The sequence below is a fragment of the Euprymna scolopes genome, chromosome 42, assembly GCF_053919585.1.
Source record: "Euprymna scolopes isolate OS-2025 chromosome 42, ASM5391958v1, whole genome shotgun sequence".
Classification (NCBI taxonomy): domain Eukaryota; kingdom Metazoa; phylum Mollusca; class Cephalopoda; order Sepiida; family Sepiolidae; genus Euprymna; species Euprymna scolopes.
The window spans coordinates 44580991-44601211 of NC_136523.1; the positions used below are offsets into that span (position 1 = coordinate 44580991).

General features: G+C 35.2%; 1 protein-coding gene across 1 annotated transcript in view; it reads right to left on the bottom strand.

Annotated features, from left to right (window-relative positions):
• The window catches only part of LOC145267068 (uncharacterized), an 85686-nt gene that overhangs the window by 44909 nt on the left and 20556 nt on the right, over window positions 1-20221 (bottom strand). The window contains exon 6 of the mRNA XM_080123025.1: window positions 13020-13122. Within this exon, the coding sequence (XP_079979151.1) occupies window positions 13020-13122 (103 nt within the window). The remainder of the gene's footprint in view (window positions 1-13019; window positions 13123-20221) is intronic.

Genomic DNA, 20221 nt, shown 5'->3' on the forward strand with positions numbered 1-20221 from the left:
ACGCTAATCAGTTGCAGACGGGAGTCCAAAGAGAAAACACGTTTGAGCAGCTCTGCTGATAAAATCAACATCATGAGAAAGATGAAAAGAAAAGCATAGTGGTGTAAGCGTAAAATAAAGAATGGTTCATCTTTCACTCTTTCCATTTGTCAATTATAAAGGAAATATCGGATCTCTTTAAAAAAAAAAAAAAAGAAAGAATATTGAAAATAGGAAAACTCAGATTTCGCCAGTGCTTGGTTTAAAAAAAAAGAAAAAAAAAAAGAAAAAGGAAAATCTATCGGACAAAAGGAAGAAAAAAACAAATAGCAAATCAACCAGATTAAGCTCCCATTAAGAATTATAAAAGAAAAATTAATGATGGAAGGGGGAAGAACTCTGTAAATGCTTTTTTTGGTTGTGATAAGAATTATGAACTTAAATATATATTATCATTTTTTGAATTTTGTATATATTACCTATTCGTTCTGTGGTTCTGTTCATTAAGATAAAAGAAAAAGAAGAAATATATATACATGTTGAATTGATTATCTTTTCATGTTAAAAATATATGTCAAAACTTTTCTGACTTACACTCTATTGCAGCGATGACCAGCTGATGGGTGAAAGAAAAGTTATCTATCCGTCTGACATTTATTTCATACAACACACAAGCCTATAAAACATGTTTAAATCAGAGAAGAGAATGGATAGTTGTCACCCCCGTTTAGATGCTCTTTTTTTTGGTGGAGAAAGTCAATCAAATACGGATTGGCACGTAGCACCTTTGCGGTCTACCACGCGATCTGAGAAAACCTCAGAAGGGGCACGTCACAATATCATGTTTGAATCAAAGGTGTTGAAACTAACCCACTGCTCAAACCAGAGGTGACTGGAGAGAAGCATGAAAGTTTGGGTTAAAAATTCGCGTAGCAGATGCACAACAAACTATAACATGGGTTGCATTATTGAAGTGATCAGCAGTCTGTGAAAGTTGATGAGATGCCTCGGCACATTAAAGACCTGTAATAAAACCAGTAATATGGAAGCATTTATCAAGTGACTAAAGTAATTCTGAGGATAGTGAGCCTGTGTTATTAAAGAACCTACTGTTGATTTTATATGCCAGGCCTTTCCGCTTGTGCGGTAATCAACTTCTCAAATGCATTTCTGATGTTAGGCTGTATAACTTTGGTCAAAATCGGACTGTTCCTTCTTTAATCAGATTTTTTCAATTATTGATTATTGATAATTATCAGAAGCATTCTAATAAAAACCTACCTAAGAACACTCCCAGACACGTACATTTGTGTGAAATTTTGAAAAAAAATCAGTCCAGTCATTTCAGAGTCGATAGGGAACAAACTCACGCACATACACATAAAGTGCCCTTTATATATAAAGGGCACTTTATGCGTATGTGCGTTCATTGGTTGCTTTACCTCTGGAAGATATATATATATATATACTAGCAAAAGTACCCGTCATTGACTGGGTTCAAAAACAGCCCACAGAAAATAGACTCTGATTTATTAAAGTAATAGTGGGGGTACCCGGAGTTGACCGGGTGTTTGGAGGTGTGTGTGATGTTAAATAAAAAAGAAACCGGGGGGGGGGGGGGGGGTAGGATCGAACCCGAAGCCCTGAGGCAAAGTTTGAAAATAAAATCGGCCAGCCAGAATGAGTTACTGAAAGATGTTTGAATTTATTTAAGTAAGAACCAAATTGACAGGTGCGCGCACAGAAATTGTAGAGCGTTACGACGACGATGACGCCAGCAATAGCTAATCAGCAAATGAGGTCAATGACCAGGTTTGTTTGTTATAAGCGAAGTAAAGAAAAAAAAACATAAAAACGAACATTAAAACCTAAGCGGGGATGGGGTAATCTATCGTAAAAAAAACACACAAAAAAACCTAACGTAAGGCAAACGATTGATGTTAAATGTAAAAATCGAAAAAACAAAAAAGAAAACAGAAAAACGAACACGTGAAAAATGGCTTAAATAAGCCTGTTTTGATATTAAAATAAAAAAAATCGGTGGGTACCCGGGTGTTTTTGGGTGTGTGGTCAGGGGTGGATAAGTGAAGTTAAAAAAAACCCAGAAAAACGATCGTTACGTGAAAAATGGCTTAAATAACACTGGTTCAATATTCAAACTTAAAAAATCGAAAAAAAAAAAGAAAGACATCTCACACCACGATTCAAACCCAAAATGTTTAGATAACGAACCAACTGAGCTAACGCGACGTACATGAAATTTAGTTAGTTTTTCACCTATTTAAAATAAATCAGGTCATGACGTCATCTGACGCATGGGTAGAACCGATCGTCGTCACGAGAGGACCGTTTTTGTTACCCCCCCCCCATGTCGAAAATTGTCGATTTCAGGGGGGGGGGGGATGATGAACGTTTTTGACCAATTTTTCGAGCAAAGGATGGAGCTTCAATATGATACCAAGTTTGTGAATTTTTGTTCTGTCTGTCGAAAGTTTTTAGCGGACACACAAAACACACATACATATATAGGTTATGAAAAGGAAGGTTTGTAAAGAGATAGCTTCGAATTTGGGGGTATCGAAACCAAAGCAAAATATGATGAAAGTAAAAATAAAATAGACAAACCCCGTAATTTATTATACCATACTTGTTCACACTGAAACACTTATCACAATATTCTGTGGATCTATATTAAAAAAACCTTGTTAAACTTTGTGACATATTTACATTCTATAGAGGTCAGGCACGAACGAACACTCCATAATTTTTTCATACCATATTTCTTAAAACTGAAACATAATTATCAAAGTATACTTACGCAGATAGATATGAAAAGTCTTTATTAAAGTTTGTGCCTATTTCCATTCTATGGAGGCCAGGCGCGAACGCAGACCCCACAATTTTATTATACCATCCCTATTTAAGTTAAAACATACTTATCAAAGTACACTTATGTACATCTATATCAAAAACACTTGTAAACGTTTTTTTTAATTTTTAAATTTTTTATTTTCATACTTTGTGGACCAGGCATGAACGCAGACCCCACAATTTTAATGAATCATCATTATGCCAGATCAAACATACCCATTCCTGTGTTTCGATACATCTTCTATCATTATGTGATTAGTTTTCTATAATAGTCAACCATATAGGAGCCTATTCGTGACCAGACACAAATAGACATTCAGCTTTATATTATAGATATATATGTATATATATCTACTTGGACAAATCAAAAATTATGGTTACTACATCAGCCAGTTCCCACCTGAAGTAAAGACTACAATACGAAAAATAGAAAGGATCAAATGTAAAATTAATAAACTAGAAACGAATTATGCATAAAAAAAAAATGCTGCCCAAATAAGTCCACACATTTATCATATAAATCTCACCTGTCTGTATGTATGTATGTATGTATGTAATTTATCAGAAGCATACTGATAAAAAAAAAAAAGAAAATCAATCCCGTTGACACAGTTTTTCGTCAAATGACCTAAGTTAAGCAATGTTGACCCTGGCAATACCAGATGAGTAACCATTTGGGAATTCTAGGCTCTGTATGTGCTCTCCGTTTATCTCGGCATTATTTCCAGTCTTCCTGAACCTCCATTTGCCACTGGTATTCAACAATGTTGACTCAGGAAAGGTGTGGTTGGAGATTGCAAAAATTTCGAGTGCAGGCACCGTTACAGTGGGTATCCATAGTCTGTCAAGACTGAAGGAAGCTTTTTTTTTATGTACGTATGCTTACCTAAAACTTTCGACAGAGGCGACAGATTTTCACAAGATTAGTACCGTTTTGAAGCTTGACCTTTCGGATGAAAAATATCGAAAAATTGGCTAAAAACATTAATTCCTTCACCCTCAACTGGGCACTTTTCTACAGGGAGGGGGTCGCTTGTTTCGCCAATATTTTCGAAAGTCATCGCCTCTTTTTGATTGACTAGCCTTAATTTAAACTTTTCGCCACTTCTGGTTTGGCGATGGACGCAACGGCAAAGACGTCACTTTTTTTTTCACGTTCTTTTCCTCCTTTGTGGTACTGGGTTTGAGTCTGCCTTTCTCTAACACTTTTCTTTTTTTTCAACACACACTTCCAAACACCCGGGCAATGCCTAGCACCCAGGCTAGTATATATATATATATATATATATATATATATATATATATATATATATATATAGTCTGTTTATTATACAAACATTATTGGTTACATCTGTGCATACATGTTTTTTGTTTTGTTTGTTTTACAAAGGCATCACAACTTATCAAGGCTCAGAGGCCATTCGAGGATAAGAGTTAAAGAGTGTACAATAGTCAATTGGACAATATAGTAATCGTTAGTAATGGAAATTAGGTAAATATGTTAACTTAAGTGGAACGGTTAATCAAGAATTTGTTTACGTTGACAACCATATTGTAGTCAGCTGGAAAGCAGGCAAACAGAAGACCATTGCACAGGCGTGCAGTTCTAAGAAAAAAACTTTGTTCATGGAATCTACATTTAGGTTTAGGAACAGATCAGTAGAATCATAATTCAAGGAGACCACTTCAGACAAAAAAAAAAAAAGAGCGATATTGTATAATAAATAGACTATATATCAGCTCTGTCCTCTATTGAGCACTCTTTAATTATATGGGTTTCATTGGATTTACTTCTAGGAAACCAATCTATGCAACCATTATATATATATATATATATATATATATATATTTTATTCAATTTTCACCCCAAACAAGGCACAGTGCCACTTGGAAGCAGGGGGCTACTATTAGGGACTTAATTAGCGGGGTCATTATGAAGGGAGATGAGTAGAAAGATGTTTGTTAACATTACACTTGGACTTCTGCATATCAGTACAGTTGGGAAAGCAGAATCCCGGAAGGGAGTTCCAAAGACCTGCAGTTCTGGGGAAGAAACTATTGGAGTAAAAGGCTTTCTTGCACCTAGGGATCTCTACTGTAAAGGGATGAGACTTAGTAGCTTGTCGAGTTTGTCGGAGGTAGTTACATCGGGGATGTACAAGTGTTTGCAGTTCGTCAGAGCATTCACCATTAAAGTATTTGTAGAACAGGCAGAGCGATGCAACATCTCGTCGATGGGACAGAGGCTGAAGCCTAGATGACAGTTCAGGACCTATCAAGTTGGCAACTCTCTTTTGAACCCTGTCCAGGAGCGAGAGACAAGCAGCAGATGCACCAGCCCAGATGTGACAACAGTACTCCATACATGGGCGATACTGTCGGCGTAAGTAGTTTTCTAGCACGGTAGAGGGAGCCAACCTTCCTTGCAGCAGCCTTGGCAATGCTCTCAATGTATCTATTCCAGTTCATATTCCCTGTAAACGTTAGGCCGAGGAGTTTAAAAGAAGTACTTTCAGGCAATGTGTTCTTGGCCATTGCTATTGGTGGTAGAGAAGGTTTCTTGTAGTTATTGAAGGAAACAAGCTTAGTCTTAGCAGCATTAAATGTGACCAACCATTTTTGTCCTCATTCCACTACGGATTGGAGGTCATCCTTTAGTATTTCTGCCATTTCCTTGGATATGTGTTCATTTGTTTTCCCCTCATATCTGTTACAGAGAGTGGTGTCATCAGCAAATATACCCATCTCCGAAACAATTTTATCAGGGAGGTCATTTATGAATATCAGGAGTAATAGAGGTCCAAGGATAGATCCCTGAGGTACTCCCGCATTTATGTCATATTGTTTGGATGTATGACCGTCGAGGACAACTTTGATTTTTCTATTACTTAAGAAGGATTTAATTACATTATGAATTCTTCCAGTGATTCCATATGATCTAATTTTCCTTAGAAGACCATCGTGCCATACCCTGTCAAAAGCCTTAGATATATTAAGGGCCACTGCTCTACCCTCCCCTGTTTTGTCCAATGAACGGTATACACGTTCAGAAACTACAGTTAAGATATCTGCTGTTGAACGGGCTTGCCTGAATCCATATTGTTTGTCAGTCAGGAGTTTAGCAGCTGTTAGGTGCTGGATTAGGGCTTGATTAACTAAGGTCTCAAATATTTTGGCGAAAAGCGGGAGGAGGCTTATGGGGCGATAATTTAGTGGGTCAGTTCTTTCACCAGAATTCTTGAAGAGGCGTTTTTCCAGCAGTCGGGAAAACAAGATTCGATAAGGCCTTTATTGTAAAGTTTGGACAGAACTGGAGCAACCTCGGCAGAGCATTTTTTTAATAGCACAGCCGGGATGTGATCTGGTCCACATGCTTTTGAGGTGTCTAGGTTTTTTTTTATTGTATTTACCTGAGAAGATATATATATATATACACATACATACATATATATATAATTATTTACTATAATAATTATTAAATACCTACAGACACTAGTGTTTCATTCTTTCGGGAATCATCAGTGCGGGGTGTCATGATTAACACCAGTCGATAGATTCGAACCCTGCAACAGAAGCCATCGCTGGCTTCATTAGCAAGGACCTAATCCAATCGGCTACCTTTAACCACGAGAAATGCTGTTGAAATTTAAACATTTATTTTTTAAAATGCTTTTTAACGTCTGTCAAAATGATCTAATCATTATATGATGATCTGTCCATAAGAGCTAAATTGACCGACTTTAATTCAACTGAAAGTGCTCAACGATAAGAAACGAGTTTCTTAAAGGGGCTGACATAATTATTTACTATAATAATTATTAAATACCTACAGACACTAGTGTTTCATCCTTTTATATATATATATATATATATATATATATATATATATATATATATATATATATATATATAAATAAAGTGGGCAAAATCTATTAATAAGGCATTAGATGAAGACGTGTTATCTAATTTTTGTAATATTTATTTTTTGGTGCTGTGTTTTTTTTATTGCTGTCTGTTTTCGTTGCTGTCATCGTCTGTTTCTGTACACTGAACGTGTCTGTATCACACGTTTATCTGTGACACATTAATATATGCATCATACATCTATTTCACTGTGTTTTTTTTTCAACGTTGTATACGAATATATGATTGTGAAGTGATCATCTGTTGTGTTGCTATCTATGTTCATGTCATTATCGTTTTCATAAATCGAACGCTTATCTGTGGGCTGTATTTAGATTACAATTCAGATTATGTGGGAAAATTACTCCTTATACGATATTGTGTATTTAGGCAGCATGATTTCATTTAGACATACATTGTTGAACAGCACAGAGTGCTTTTGCTTAATCGTCTTATTTTGTAATCTCTCCATTTTTTGTATGGTCGTTCTAATATCTTGGTCGAATTTGTGTAAGAAAGTTCCATAGTCATTTACGTCCATCTGTTTTTTTTTTTTTGCAAGTACTTTAAACTGATTTTCTTCAGTCGTCTTCAGGCACTTTTTGATTACTGTTTTGTTGGTTGCTTCAGTTCAAATTATATTTAAATTACTTAAAATAGTGAAGCGTCTCGTGTGTAGAAAAATGTTTCTATCTACAACGGTTTAAAAGTGTGATTTACAAAACAGTATAGAAGTTACATTTTTTTGTTTTAAATTAACTTATAAATTTATAAAAGTAACCATCCAATATATATATATATATATATATATATATATATATTGGATGGTTACGTACCCAGGAATTTTAAAATGTTGTTACTGTTTTCAAAATTTACATTGTCAATGTGATATCTATACTTATATATAAAAGCCACTTTGACTATGTGTGTGCGTGTGTGTATGAGTTCATTCCCTATGGACTCCAAAACAAATGGAACAGCGGTTTTTAATTTCACACAAATATACTTTATGTGTCTGAGAGTGTTCTTAGATAGGTTTTGTATCAAAATCAACAGTAAGTTCTATACAGTACAATGTACACTACAATGTATTGTGGACTAAGTCAATGTGGGAAGGTACATAAAGCTTCCTCCTGGTGCATCGCCGTGGGTTTCCGATTAGAACAGGTAATCAATCGATTTGATTGAAAAATGGTCACTTTCACTGATTTCGATGACAATAAAAGTATTAGAAGTGTGGAATGTTTGTTTACCCTCATTTAATCCTGGGCAACATCAGGTCTCCATACTAGTATTAGGTTGAGAAATAAGTTCTTGCATGAATTTTAATTTTGATTTCAAATGATGCATTTTCAAATAAGTTTTCCTCATAATACCTTTACTTAATATATCATTTTTAACGGCGCTTGAATAGCAATCGTTTTAAAACAATTGTCTTTTTTTCAGAAAGGTGAATACAATGTGGGGAAAAAAGCAAATTCGCACAATTTGCTTATTTCAATTCAAGCTAGGTTGAAAAGCTTCTGATGCAGCTCACAACATCAACAAAGCGTTTGGCCCAGAAGCCACTACTGAATGCACACCACATTGGTGGTTTAAGAAATTTTGTGGTGGCAACGAGAGCCTTGAAGATGATGAGTGTAGTAGTCGGTCATTGAATATTGACAATGATCAATCAAGAGCCTTAGACGAAACTAATCCATGCACAACTGTTTGAGAATTTAATTCTAAATCAGACGTAACATATACAACAATTTCAGACCACTTGAGAGAGATTGGAAAGATACAAAAACTTGATAAATGGGTGGCTTACGAATTAAACAAAAAAACAAAAGAAACCCCATTACGAAGTGACATCTTTTCTTTCAGGCAACAAGAACGACTCATTTCTCAATCAGGTTGTGACTTTTTTTTCTTTTTCTTTTTTTTAAATTACATTTTCACCCCAAACAAGGCACATTGCCACTTTCATGTAGGGGGGGCTACTATTAGGTACACAGGCTACAGGGGTACTAGGTGGGAAGTTGGGCAGCAAGATGCCAGTTCATGTTACACATAGGAGTACAGTTGGGGAAGCAGGAACCTGAAAGGGAATTCCAAAGTCTAGCGGTTCTGGGGAAGAAACTACTGGAGTAGAAGGTTCTTTTACATCTAGGGATCTCAACTGTGAAGGGATGGGATTTCACTGCTTGTCGGGTTTGTCGGGGGCATTTACGTATAGAGGGGGTACAAGTGCTTGCAGTTCGTAAGAGCATTCACCATTGAAATACTTGTAGAACAGGCAGAGGGATGCTACATTACGTCGATGGGACAGAGGCTGAAGCTTGGATGACAGTTCAGGACCTATTAGGTTGGCGACTCTCTTTTGAACCTTTTCTAGGAGTGAGAGACTAGTAGCAGATGCACCAGCCCAAATATGACAACAATACTCCATACATGGGCGAATGGTGGCCTTATAGAGGTACAGGATACTTTCAGGCGTTAGTCGCTTTCTAGCACGGTAGAGAGAACCTACTTTTTTCGCAGTGGTCCTGGCAATACTCTCAATGTAATTGTTCCAACTCATGTTTCCTGTGAACGTTAGGCCGAGGAATTAAAAAGATGTGCTTTCAAATAAAGAGTCTTTGGCCATTGCTATTGATGGTAGAGAAGGTTTCTTGTAATTATTGAAGGAAACAAATTTAGTCTTGGCAGCATTGAACGTGACCATCCATTTTTGTCCCCATTCCACTATAGATGGGAGGTCATTAGTGTTTCTGCCATTTCTTTATATATGTGTTTGTTTTCCTGTCATGTCTGTTATAGAGCGTGGTGTCGTCAGCATATATACCCATCTCACAAACAATTTTGTCAGGGAGGTCATTTATGAATATTAGGAATAACAGAGGTCCAAGGATAGACCCCTGAGGCACTCCCACATTTATATCATATTGTTTAGATGTACGACCGTCGAGGACAACCTGGATTTTTCTCTTATCTAAGAAGGATTTAATTATGTTAAGTATTCTTCCAGTGATACCGTAAAATGGAATGAAAAGTGGGTTCTTTATGACAATCGGCGACGTTTAGCTCAGTGGTTAGAAGGTCATGCTGACTGTTTGGTGGACTGCGACTGGTCTTATCCATTACACTTTTTTTGAATGTAGGCGAAACCATTATGGCAGAGAAGTACTGTCAACAAATGGATGAAATATCCAGCATTAGTCAATAGAAAAGGCTCAATTCTCCTTCATGACAATGTCCTACCGCATGGTGTTAAACAAACTCTGCAGAAGTTGAACGAATTGGGCTACGAAACACTGCCTCATCCACCATACTCTCCAGACCTCTCACCTACCGACTACTACTTTTTCAAGCATCTTGACAACTTTTTGCATAAGAAATGCTTCAAAAACCTAAGCGATATCAAAAATGCATTCAGCAACTTCATTGCCACCAGAACGCAAGATTTTTACATTACTGGCATAAATACACTTGCTTTGCGTTGGAAAAAAGTGTTGATTTTGACGGTGTTTATTTCCATCAATAAAGTTTTGTTTGAGCCAAGATATGTTCATCTGAATTTAAAAGTTAAAAACCACAACTTTTGTCAACCTTGTAAAATATTCCCCTGTAAAAAGTATTCTTTTTTTATTTATAAGAGAGGAAAGTTATTTTTAAGATTGGATTTTTTTTCGATTTTACATTCTTATCTGATGAATTTCTGTACAAAACATATCTAAGAACACTGCCAGACATATAAATTAGCTTTGTGTGAAATTTGCAAGAGATAGGCTCAGTTGTTTCGGAACTCTCTCTCACACACACACACATAAAAAAAAAATGATAGAAGATAAAAAATAAAATTTTCTTTGGCACACAGCTTGTTTTATTTATTTATTTTTTTTTTTGTTGCTAATGAATCATCCCTTATCAACATCAAAAGCCACTTAAGGATAAGGATCAAGAAGATTGATTGTCAATTGAATGATGAAAGGATTGACAATTTCAATGGAATGAATAAAACTTGATTTTTCATGATTATAGTTTTTGACGTTTGGTTATTGTTTTATCTTTTCTGGATTATTCGTGCTGAATCCAGTAATTTTTTAAATGAAAAGTTTCGACCCCAAACAGAGAATAAGGACCCTGGATGACTTCACTTAGAAAAGGACAGATTTCATGTGACACCGCTTTAACCTTCACCTTGGTACGTTCAAGCAGTTTTCACAACCAAAAATGCTTTATATATATATATATATATATATATATTTACACAACTTTAATTAATCTCTGGATTGGTATTTTTATTTAAAAAAAAAAAAAAAAAATGTAATGAATAAAAATAATAATGAATAAAAAAAAAAAATAATATTAATACTTTTTTTAATAAAACTATTTAAACCAAAATTTGGATTAATATTTTTACCAGGTTTTGAACGAATATCACATTTAAAATTGTCGCCAGCAAGTAGTTGTTTGCAAGTAATCTATAAATATAAAAGCGAAAATGTGTGTGTGTGTGTATGTATGTTCGTTTTTTGTATATGTCTGCGAAAGGCTTTTTCCCCCCAGGCCTTCTGGGTAGGCTCGCTCATACTTAAAACTTTTTATATCGCGTCTAAATCCTAATAACTATGACTTAACAACGAGGGTCGTGTGTGTATTTAATTAGTCCAAATTTTATCAGCTCGTCACGTCTTCGAAAAGTGAAAGCGAATGATCTGGCTTGCAGCGCAAAACTAGGTCAGACACTACGCCACTTCCTCGCACCTGTTTATTTCGCTTCATAAACCTTCATATAACGCCCTTATCAGTTCCTCTCCTTCGTGGCCAAGATGGTTAGGTGACTGGCTTTTTTTCTCCTTTCGTTTCCACCTTCACGTCAAGGTTTTGGGGTTCAATTCTACCTTCCGATTAAAAATTTTTTTTTTTCTTTTAGACCTCTTTTCAACACACACACCTCCAAGCACCCGGGCAATGCCAGGTAACCCCCGCTAGTATATTTATATATTTACAAAACAAGGCACAAATTAATAATAAAAAGCATAATAATTGAAAATTTAGAACCTTTTAACCAAAAGTATTTTTTAAACTAAAGTTTTTAAGCGAAGAAACAAATATAAAATAACTGACTTGTTTGGATTTTCGTGAATGAATGTTGTAAATAAATATTAATTTTAATTGAATTTGGAATTCTTTATTGAAATGAGTAATTTGCATAATTTATTTTATTTAATTATTTGTGGATTATTATCCTCATCTTCTAGGCAACAAATAATTTGTATTAAAAACACACACAGAAAAAAAAACAAAAAAAAAACAACTCTACAAAAAAAAAAAAAAAATCAATCTTGGTTACAAACGTATAAACAAGTCAGTTATTTATATTCGTTTCTATTCTTTAAAAACTTTGGTTTAAATAGTTTTATTTAAAAGCTCCTAAGTTTTAAATGTGATATTCGCTGAAAACATGGTCAAGATATTAATCCAAATTTTGGTTTAAATAGTTTCATTAAAAAATTATTGATACTATTTTTTATTTTATTCATTTATTTTTAAAATAAAAATATCAATCTAAAGATTAATTAAAGTTGTGTGAATATATAAAAAATGCACTCTTGGCTGCGAAAACCGCTTAAACGTACCAAGGTGAAGTTAAAACGGTGTTACCCAAAATCTGTCCTATTCTAAGTGAAGCCGCCCATGGTTCTTGCTTGGTCCAAAAAATTTTATGCTTCAAGTTCCTTATATCTTCAAATAGTAATTCAGTGTTTGATTTAGTCGTTATTTAAAGTATTCTAGTGTTTTTGACTTTGCAAAACATGATTGAGTTTTGCAAAGGGAAAAGAAAAAAAACAATAGCATTAATTTTTGGTTCATTTTAAATCAGGAAGCTAGTATCTTCAGACAAGGAAGCGGGGAAAGAAAAATAAAAAAGGAAACATGACTTTTTTGTTTTTGGCTATACAGAACACGATTAAGTTTTGCAAAAAGAAAAAAGAAAAAAAAAAAACTTTAATGTATGGTGCATTTGAGTCAGAAAACCAACACTTTCACACAGCCTGATCTGGTAGCACCAACTGTTGACATTGGATCTGGAAACAGATGCTGTAACCCATAGGGAAGCAGCCCCATCGGAACATGCCATAATTTACTGTTGACAGTACACTATTTGTGGACTTAACATAATGCAACGTCCAGGGTTTTGAGGCAGTCACAATCGTTTGAGTCAATGATAATTTAGAATAATAAATAGGAAAATAATAAAATGAAATAAAACTTACGATATCGGGAATTTCATGAACACTCGGAATTTCCATCTGGAAAAGTTCTCCGAAACCAGGTTCCATTTCATCCATGACATTTGTTTTTGTTACCTGCTCTTTCCTGTGATAGATAAATAAAAATATTTCAGGTAAGGTCATCTTCCGATCATAAGAGAATATTGCTATTGTTATGCATTGAATTTTTATAAAAGATTTTTTCCCAGAACTGTCCGCCTTTGGAATACTGTTCTGCTGGCATGCTTCCCAGATAAATGCAACATGGTTGCCTTCAAATCTAATGTAAACAAATTCCTGTTAAGTCATCCTCATAAATAATGAAATTTTACCCAATTTACATCATTAGCGATTACTTCACTACCACTCTACATTCATTAACCTTTATCCTCAAGTAGCCTTCGATAGCCTTCCCAAGTCAAAAAAGACCAAAAAAAAACCTTGTTTTCATTATTAATGTTAAATTTTTAGGTAGGCAAGTTAGCTAGTGATAATATTAACAGACGAAGTAAGGAATAAGGACTTCTTCTTAATTCTGAGGATATAGGGTACATTACTTTAATACTCCTCTTGTCAAAGACATCATTCCTGTCAATTGCAACAATAAAGTAGGACTTATCATAGCCTAGCCCATCATTTCGTTTTTGGAGAAAATTTTCAACTCAACTGCAGAGTCATCTATATATTAATACGACAGTGTGTGTGTGTGTTATTTTCTGTGTCACACTTACATCCGGGTCGTTTAATTGTTATGTACTTCCATTTCTTGTAATAAATAATTTTACCAAGAATTCTTCCTAAGTTTTGGTTTCAGTTTCGATTATAGCAGATGGCACTCAAGTCATTTAATTTTTTTATAAATAATTTTACTAAGAATTCTTCATAATTTTTGCTTCGATTATAGCTTATGGCACTTAAGTCATCTATTATTTTTATAATGATTTTACCAAGAACTGATAAATTTTGGTTTTGATTATAACTAATGATATTTTTATCAATAGTATAATTTTATCAAGAATTCTTCATAAGTCTTGGTTTTGGTTTTAGCTAATGGCACCTTAGTAATTTTTTCTATGAATAATTTTAGCAAGAATTCTTCATAAGTTTTGGTTTCAATTATAACTGAAGGAAGTTTGGGATTCAGTTTTGATTCAAGCTGATGAACCCAAGTCATATAGATATATTTTTTATCTTTGAAATTGCAACTTTATAATATATAAAAATCGATAGAACATTAACATTATAATAATATATACAAAATCTGCAAGGATTAAAATATCATATTTAAGCATATTTTACGATCAGGCTATGTTGGGCATCAATGCTAGCTTGGATAAATACTTTTGTAGTTTTAACAAGGTAGCTATTGTTACGGGCTGGGAGAAGCTAAGTCGGGGTGATCACCCCTGGTTATAATCTTTGACTCTAAAAGGCGCTTCACCCTATGTTTCTCATAACACAGAATAAAAATAAATGAAAAAGATTTAAAGTGTGTCGGGTGCAGATTTGTGCCCTGGAATGACACGTTGTCTAAGATTCATGAATGACTCATTTACACCTTGAATGACTCGAACGCAAAGCAAGAATGACAACACATGGATAAAATATCATAAGGGCTTTATTAAACATATAATTGAAATTTAATGGGTCAGGTTGAGCAAGCGAGAAAACAGGCAATAACGAAAATAATGAAATAAAAAAATAATAAAATAAAAAAGAATAAAGTAAAAAAAATTTGACATGAATGTCGTTCTGGAATAACAGTCCAGAGAAAAAAAAAATATTGATGGAGGAGGGGGTTGGGATTGGGAGATGGGGTATTAGAAATGGGGTACTTAACTGCCGATAAAATATATCATATGACCAGCGTAGCTTCTCTCTTTCTTGCTATTTTTTAATTATTTTTAAAAGTCTGTGAATGCAGATATATTGTCTTCTGTAGGCTTTTTCCAATTTGTCAACATTATCTTATTGAACCGAAACTTGTACGCGATGTGCATCATTTTACATCGTTCCATGTGGGTATCATTTCCACGCCGATTTTTTTTCAGGCGGTTGAGTATTAAGTTTCTTCTCATGGGAGTTTGAATTAGACAGCAACAGAAAGTCCTTCATTTTATCCTCGGAACAGTACGGAGATGATTCGTCCATCGTATCTGGTCATTGGTTCCCTCCATTGCTTTTTGGCATAACGGTGCGAGGGGTTTTTTCATTCGCTCTCCTCGTGGTCTGGACCCCAAAAGACCGGTTTTTTTTTTGTTTCTTCCATTTAGAGATTTTTCTCCTCTCCCTTCCTCTTTTTTTTTTTTTTTTTTTTTTTTTATCGCTGCTACTACTTCCTGTCACATAGGGTTTTACAGTGAGAGAGAGAGGGGGGTGAACGAAGGGGAAGAAAAAGGCAGGGTGTTAAAGGTGGTGGTAGAGTTCTCGTTGCTAGCTCTGTTGCGTGTGAGGGGGGGGGGAAGACTCCTGCTGTTAGCGATGTCGTGTGTGAGGTGTGGGGGTGCTCAACACCAGTTTGTCCTTCACCTTCGCAGTCACAGACACAATGGTGCTCTAAAACAAATATTGCTACAAGAAAACTATTTAAAACCAAACTTTGTATTGACATAATATATATATATATATAATAAATTCCACAGCCAAACATCGTCGCAGCCCACAAGAGCCATGACAGTCAGCAAACTGGAAGTCCAAGACTCGAGTTTCGCCCTCATTTGGGCTCATCAGTTAGACACATCCAACTCAGGATTTGAAATCCAAGCTTCTTGCATGCGAGGCAAGCCCTCTACCAACTGAGCAAATGCCCTGCACACAAGAATTTCTATTAACCAACACAGATCAAGCAAACCGCAACAAAATCCGACTGTGAAATGAACCTACTTCGTCTCAACAAAGGACGCAGTCATCCAACCAGCTAATAAATATGAAAGCGAGTTATACAGGTTTAGTCACGGGAAACGGATGTTTTCTAAAACATTCCTTGCTAATTTTAGAAAGCGGCTTTAAATTTGTGCTCGTGAAAATTGAAAATGGCCATCATTTGTTAGACAGTTTTTCGCTTCTAAATATTCTTTAATGGCATAAATATTCTTATATACATTATAAAATTCTTGTTGAAATATTTGCAGAGTTTTGTTTTCCCTAAAAATATCCGTTTCCTGTGACTCACCCTGTATTATTATATCGCAACAATAAAACTTTTAAAACAAAACTTTGGATTACATTTTTTTTAAATAACAAGAACCCAAGTGTGCCCAGCTGGGCAAACTTGAGTCCTTGTACCGGAAAAATATCCAGTAAATAAAACGTTGTTTAGTAAATCGTTATTTTTTTGCATTTCCATACACCAAACATGGATATAAATATCACTAAAACATCCGCTGGGTCATAGGCTTCATTTTGGTACCTTACTTACCAAGGCGGGTTGCCTGTAGGCTGAGATAAACCGTGTCACACACACAGACATTAGGAAAATTTATAATAAGAAGATAATAATCAAACAACAATTATTTACTCGCTCGCTGCAAGGATTGATTTTTCTGTGAAGTGTGTTTATATATTTACATTACTTTTTACGAAACATTTTGTGGGGAACAGGATTTTCCCTACATTAAAACCCGACGTCAGAATTAAGAATTTAGGATGCTGATCTCTTCTGTCAGTGGTCAGTTAAAGAGAAACAAATAAAATTTGAAAATGAATTATTATTTTTATAACTTTTATTTTTATAAAATATATTTTTATTTAGAAATGAAGTATCACAACGTACAAACCTTTTTATAAATTCTATTTTCTATATAAAAAAAAAAAATAACTTTGCTATTTGCTTACCTCCCCACAAGGGTAAAAAAATAGAGGTTATAAAACCATTTCTAAATAAAATCAATTATCAGGACGGTGATCTTTATTGTCAGCTGTAAATGAACAAGAAATCCTTCTAGACCAAGGCAATTTTATCAAAATGATATAATAAGCTATAAATATAAAAGTGAAAATGTGTGTATGTATGTGTGTATGTATGTGTGTATGTATGTATGTATAGATGCATGTATGTATGTATGTATGTATGTTTGCTTTTTCTGTATGTCTGCAAAAGGCTTTTTTCGTCGGCCTTCTCGCTCGGCTCCCTCATTCTTAACACTTTTTATATCATGTCTATTTAATTGCCAGACTTTTACCAGCTCGCCACGTCTTTGAAAAGCAAATGATGGGGCGGGGGAAACAGTAACTCGCTTGCAGCACAAAACTAGGTCCAACATCACGCCATTTCCTTGCACCTGTATATTTCATTTTATAAACCTTAACTTAACGCGTTTATCAATTCCTCTCCCCTCATTGCCGAGATGGTTAGGTGCCTGGCTTTTTTTCCCTTTCGTTTCCACCTTTGCGCCAAGGTTTCGGGTTCAATCCTACCTTCCTACTAAAACTTTTTTTTTCTTTTACAACTCCAAACACCCGGGCAACGTTTTTTTTTTTTTTATAACAAACACACCTCCAAACACCCAGGCAATGCCGGGTACCCCCCACTAGTTAATAATAAAATACAGCATTTTATTCAGAAATGTTTTTATAGTGTTTATTTTTTATTATTATTAAAACAATATATATACATTGTTACAAACCTTTGTTTAAAAAATTTTATTGTCACAATATTATAATAAAACTTGTTTTTATTATTAAAAAAATATATATATCGATACAAAGTTTGGCTTGAAATGTTTTATTATTGCGATATAATATAACTAGGTTTTATTATTAGTTAAAATATATATATATATATATATATATATATATATATATACATCAATACAAAGTTTGGTTTAAAAAAAAATTTCTTGTTGCATATTTGTTTACACTACAGAGCTATGGGTGTGCAATGGTGAAGGTCAAACTGGTGTTGTGGGAAAGGTGTCCTTTTTTTTCTTTCTTCGCAGTGAAGTGCCATAAAGGCATCAAGTGTACCGCAGATTTAACCCACATAAGTCCAGTTCAAACAGACAGAAGTATATAGAAGCCAGAAATAACTGTAACAAAGAAATAGCGACAGCTAAGAGAGAATTTACTGAAACCACTAAAAAAACGCATTGAAGCACAGAAATTAGGAACCCGTGACTTCTGGAAAATCTACAGCAGTGTAGTAAATAATGGGCAATCAACAATTCCCCCACTATCCAACAATCATGAGGTTGTTTGCTCAGCAACCGAGAAGGCTAACATGCTTGCCAGTCGGTTTGCCTCCAACTCCACACTGGACCCTGATAACCACCCCCTCCCTGACTTTCCTTTGCGGACAGATGTCACTGCATGCTATCATAAAAAATCTTGACACTTCAAAAGCATGTGGACCTGATCTCATCCCAGCTGTGCTATTAAAAAAGTGTTCCGCCAAAGTAGCTCCAGTTCTCTTCAAACTTTACAACAAATGCCTTAATGAATCTTGCTTTCCTGCCTGTTGGAAAACTGCCTCTGCGGTACCAGTTTTTAAGAATTCTGGTGAAAGAACTGACCCAGTAAATTAACATCCCATTAGCCTCCTCCCACTTTTCGACAAAATATTTGAGTCCATAATTAATCAAGCTCTAGTTCATCACTTTACAGATGCTAAACTTCTGACCGACCAACAACATGGATTTAGGTAAGCCTGTTCCACAGCAGACATTCAAACTGTAATCTCTGAGCATATATACCATTCACTTGACAAAGCTGGGGAGGGTAGAGCGGTAGCTCTAGATATATCTAAGGCTTTTGACAGAGTATGGCGTGAAGGTTTTCTCGGGAAAATCAGATCATATGGTATCACTGAAAGAATACTTAACATAATTAAATCTTTCTAAGAGAAGAGAAAAACCCAGGTTATCCTCGATGGTCGTATATCTAAACAATATGATATAAATGCGGGAGTGCCTCAGGGGTCTATCCTTAGACCTCTATTATTCCTAATATTCATAAATGACCTCTCTGACAAAATTGTCTGTGAGATGGGTATATATGCTGATGACACCACGTTCTATAACAGACACGACAGGAAAACAAATGAACACATATCTAAATAAATGGCAGAAACATTAGTGGATGACCTCCAATCTGTAGTGGAATGGGGACAAAAATGGATGGTCACATTCAATGCTACCAAGACTAAACTTGCTTCCTTCAATAACTACAAGAAACCTTCTCTGCCACCATCTAAGCTTCAGCCCCTGTCCCATCGATGAAATGTAGCATCCTTCTGCCTGTTCTGTAAGTACTTTAACGGTGAATGCTCTGATGAACTGTAAACACTTGTACCCCTTGACGTAAATACCCCTGATAAACCTGACAAGCAGCAAAATCCCACCCCTTCACAGTTGAAATCCCTAGATGTGAGCGAGCCCTCTTCTCCAATAGTTTCTTCCCCAGATCTGCTAGACCTTGAAATTCTGTTCCGGGTTCCTCCTTCCCCAACTGTACTGACATGCAGAAGTTTAAAGTGTAACGTGAACTGACATCTTGCTGCCCAACTTCCCACATAGTACCCCTGTAGCTTATGTCCCTGATAGTAGCCCCCTACATCAAATGTGCCTTGTTTAGGGTGAAAATGTAATAAAAAAAAAAATAAATAAAAATGTCGGTCCTTATTCGCTCTTTCATCCATATTAGCTAGTACATGTTAACAACGAAAAATGAAACAGATTTTAACATCAAAACATTTTAATAAGTGAATGTTGTACAGAGATAATTTAAAAAAAACTTCTTTTTCTTTTTTGATCCTGGATATGACCTTAAACTATATCCGATGGTGAGGCCCAGCTTTTGGGCTTTGGGGAGTGTGGAGCCACCCTTAAATTGCCATTGCTCCCAGGTCCACTCTGACCCGGAGTGGTAGTACCTGTTAGGGTCCCAACTATGGGTTAAATAGAAACTGACTTGAAAAACATATATTCTATTAAAAAAATTTTTCTTCAGAATAACTGGATTCGGCATTAAATAACCTGAAAAAGGTTGATATGCCGTAAAATAAAAACAACCAACCAACCAACCAAGAAGAGTTTTTATTTTGTGAATTTTATTTAAGAACCAAGGAGGGGGGAGTTATATTAAATACTAGACTACCTGTGACCCGCTGGGTCAGTATGTTATATTAGCTATGGAATTAATGTATGAGCGTGACACTTGTGACGTAAAGAAAATAGTTTTTTGTGACATAACAGAAACATTTCTATGAA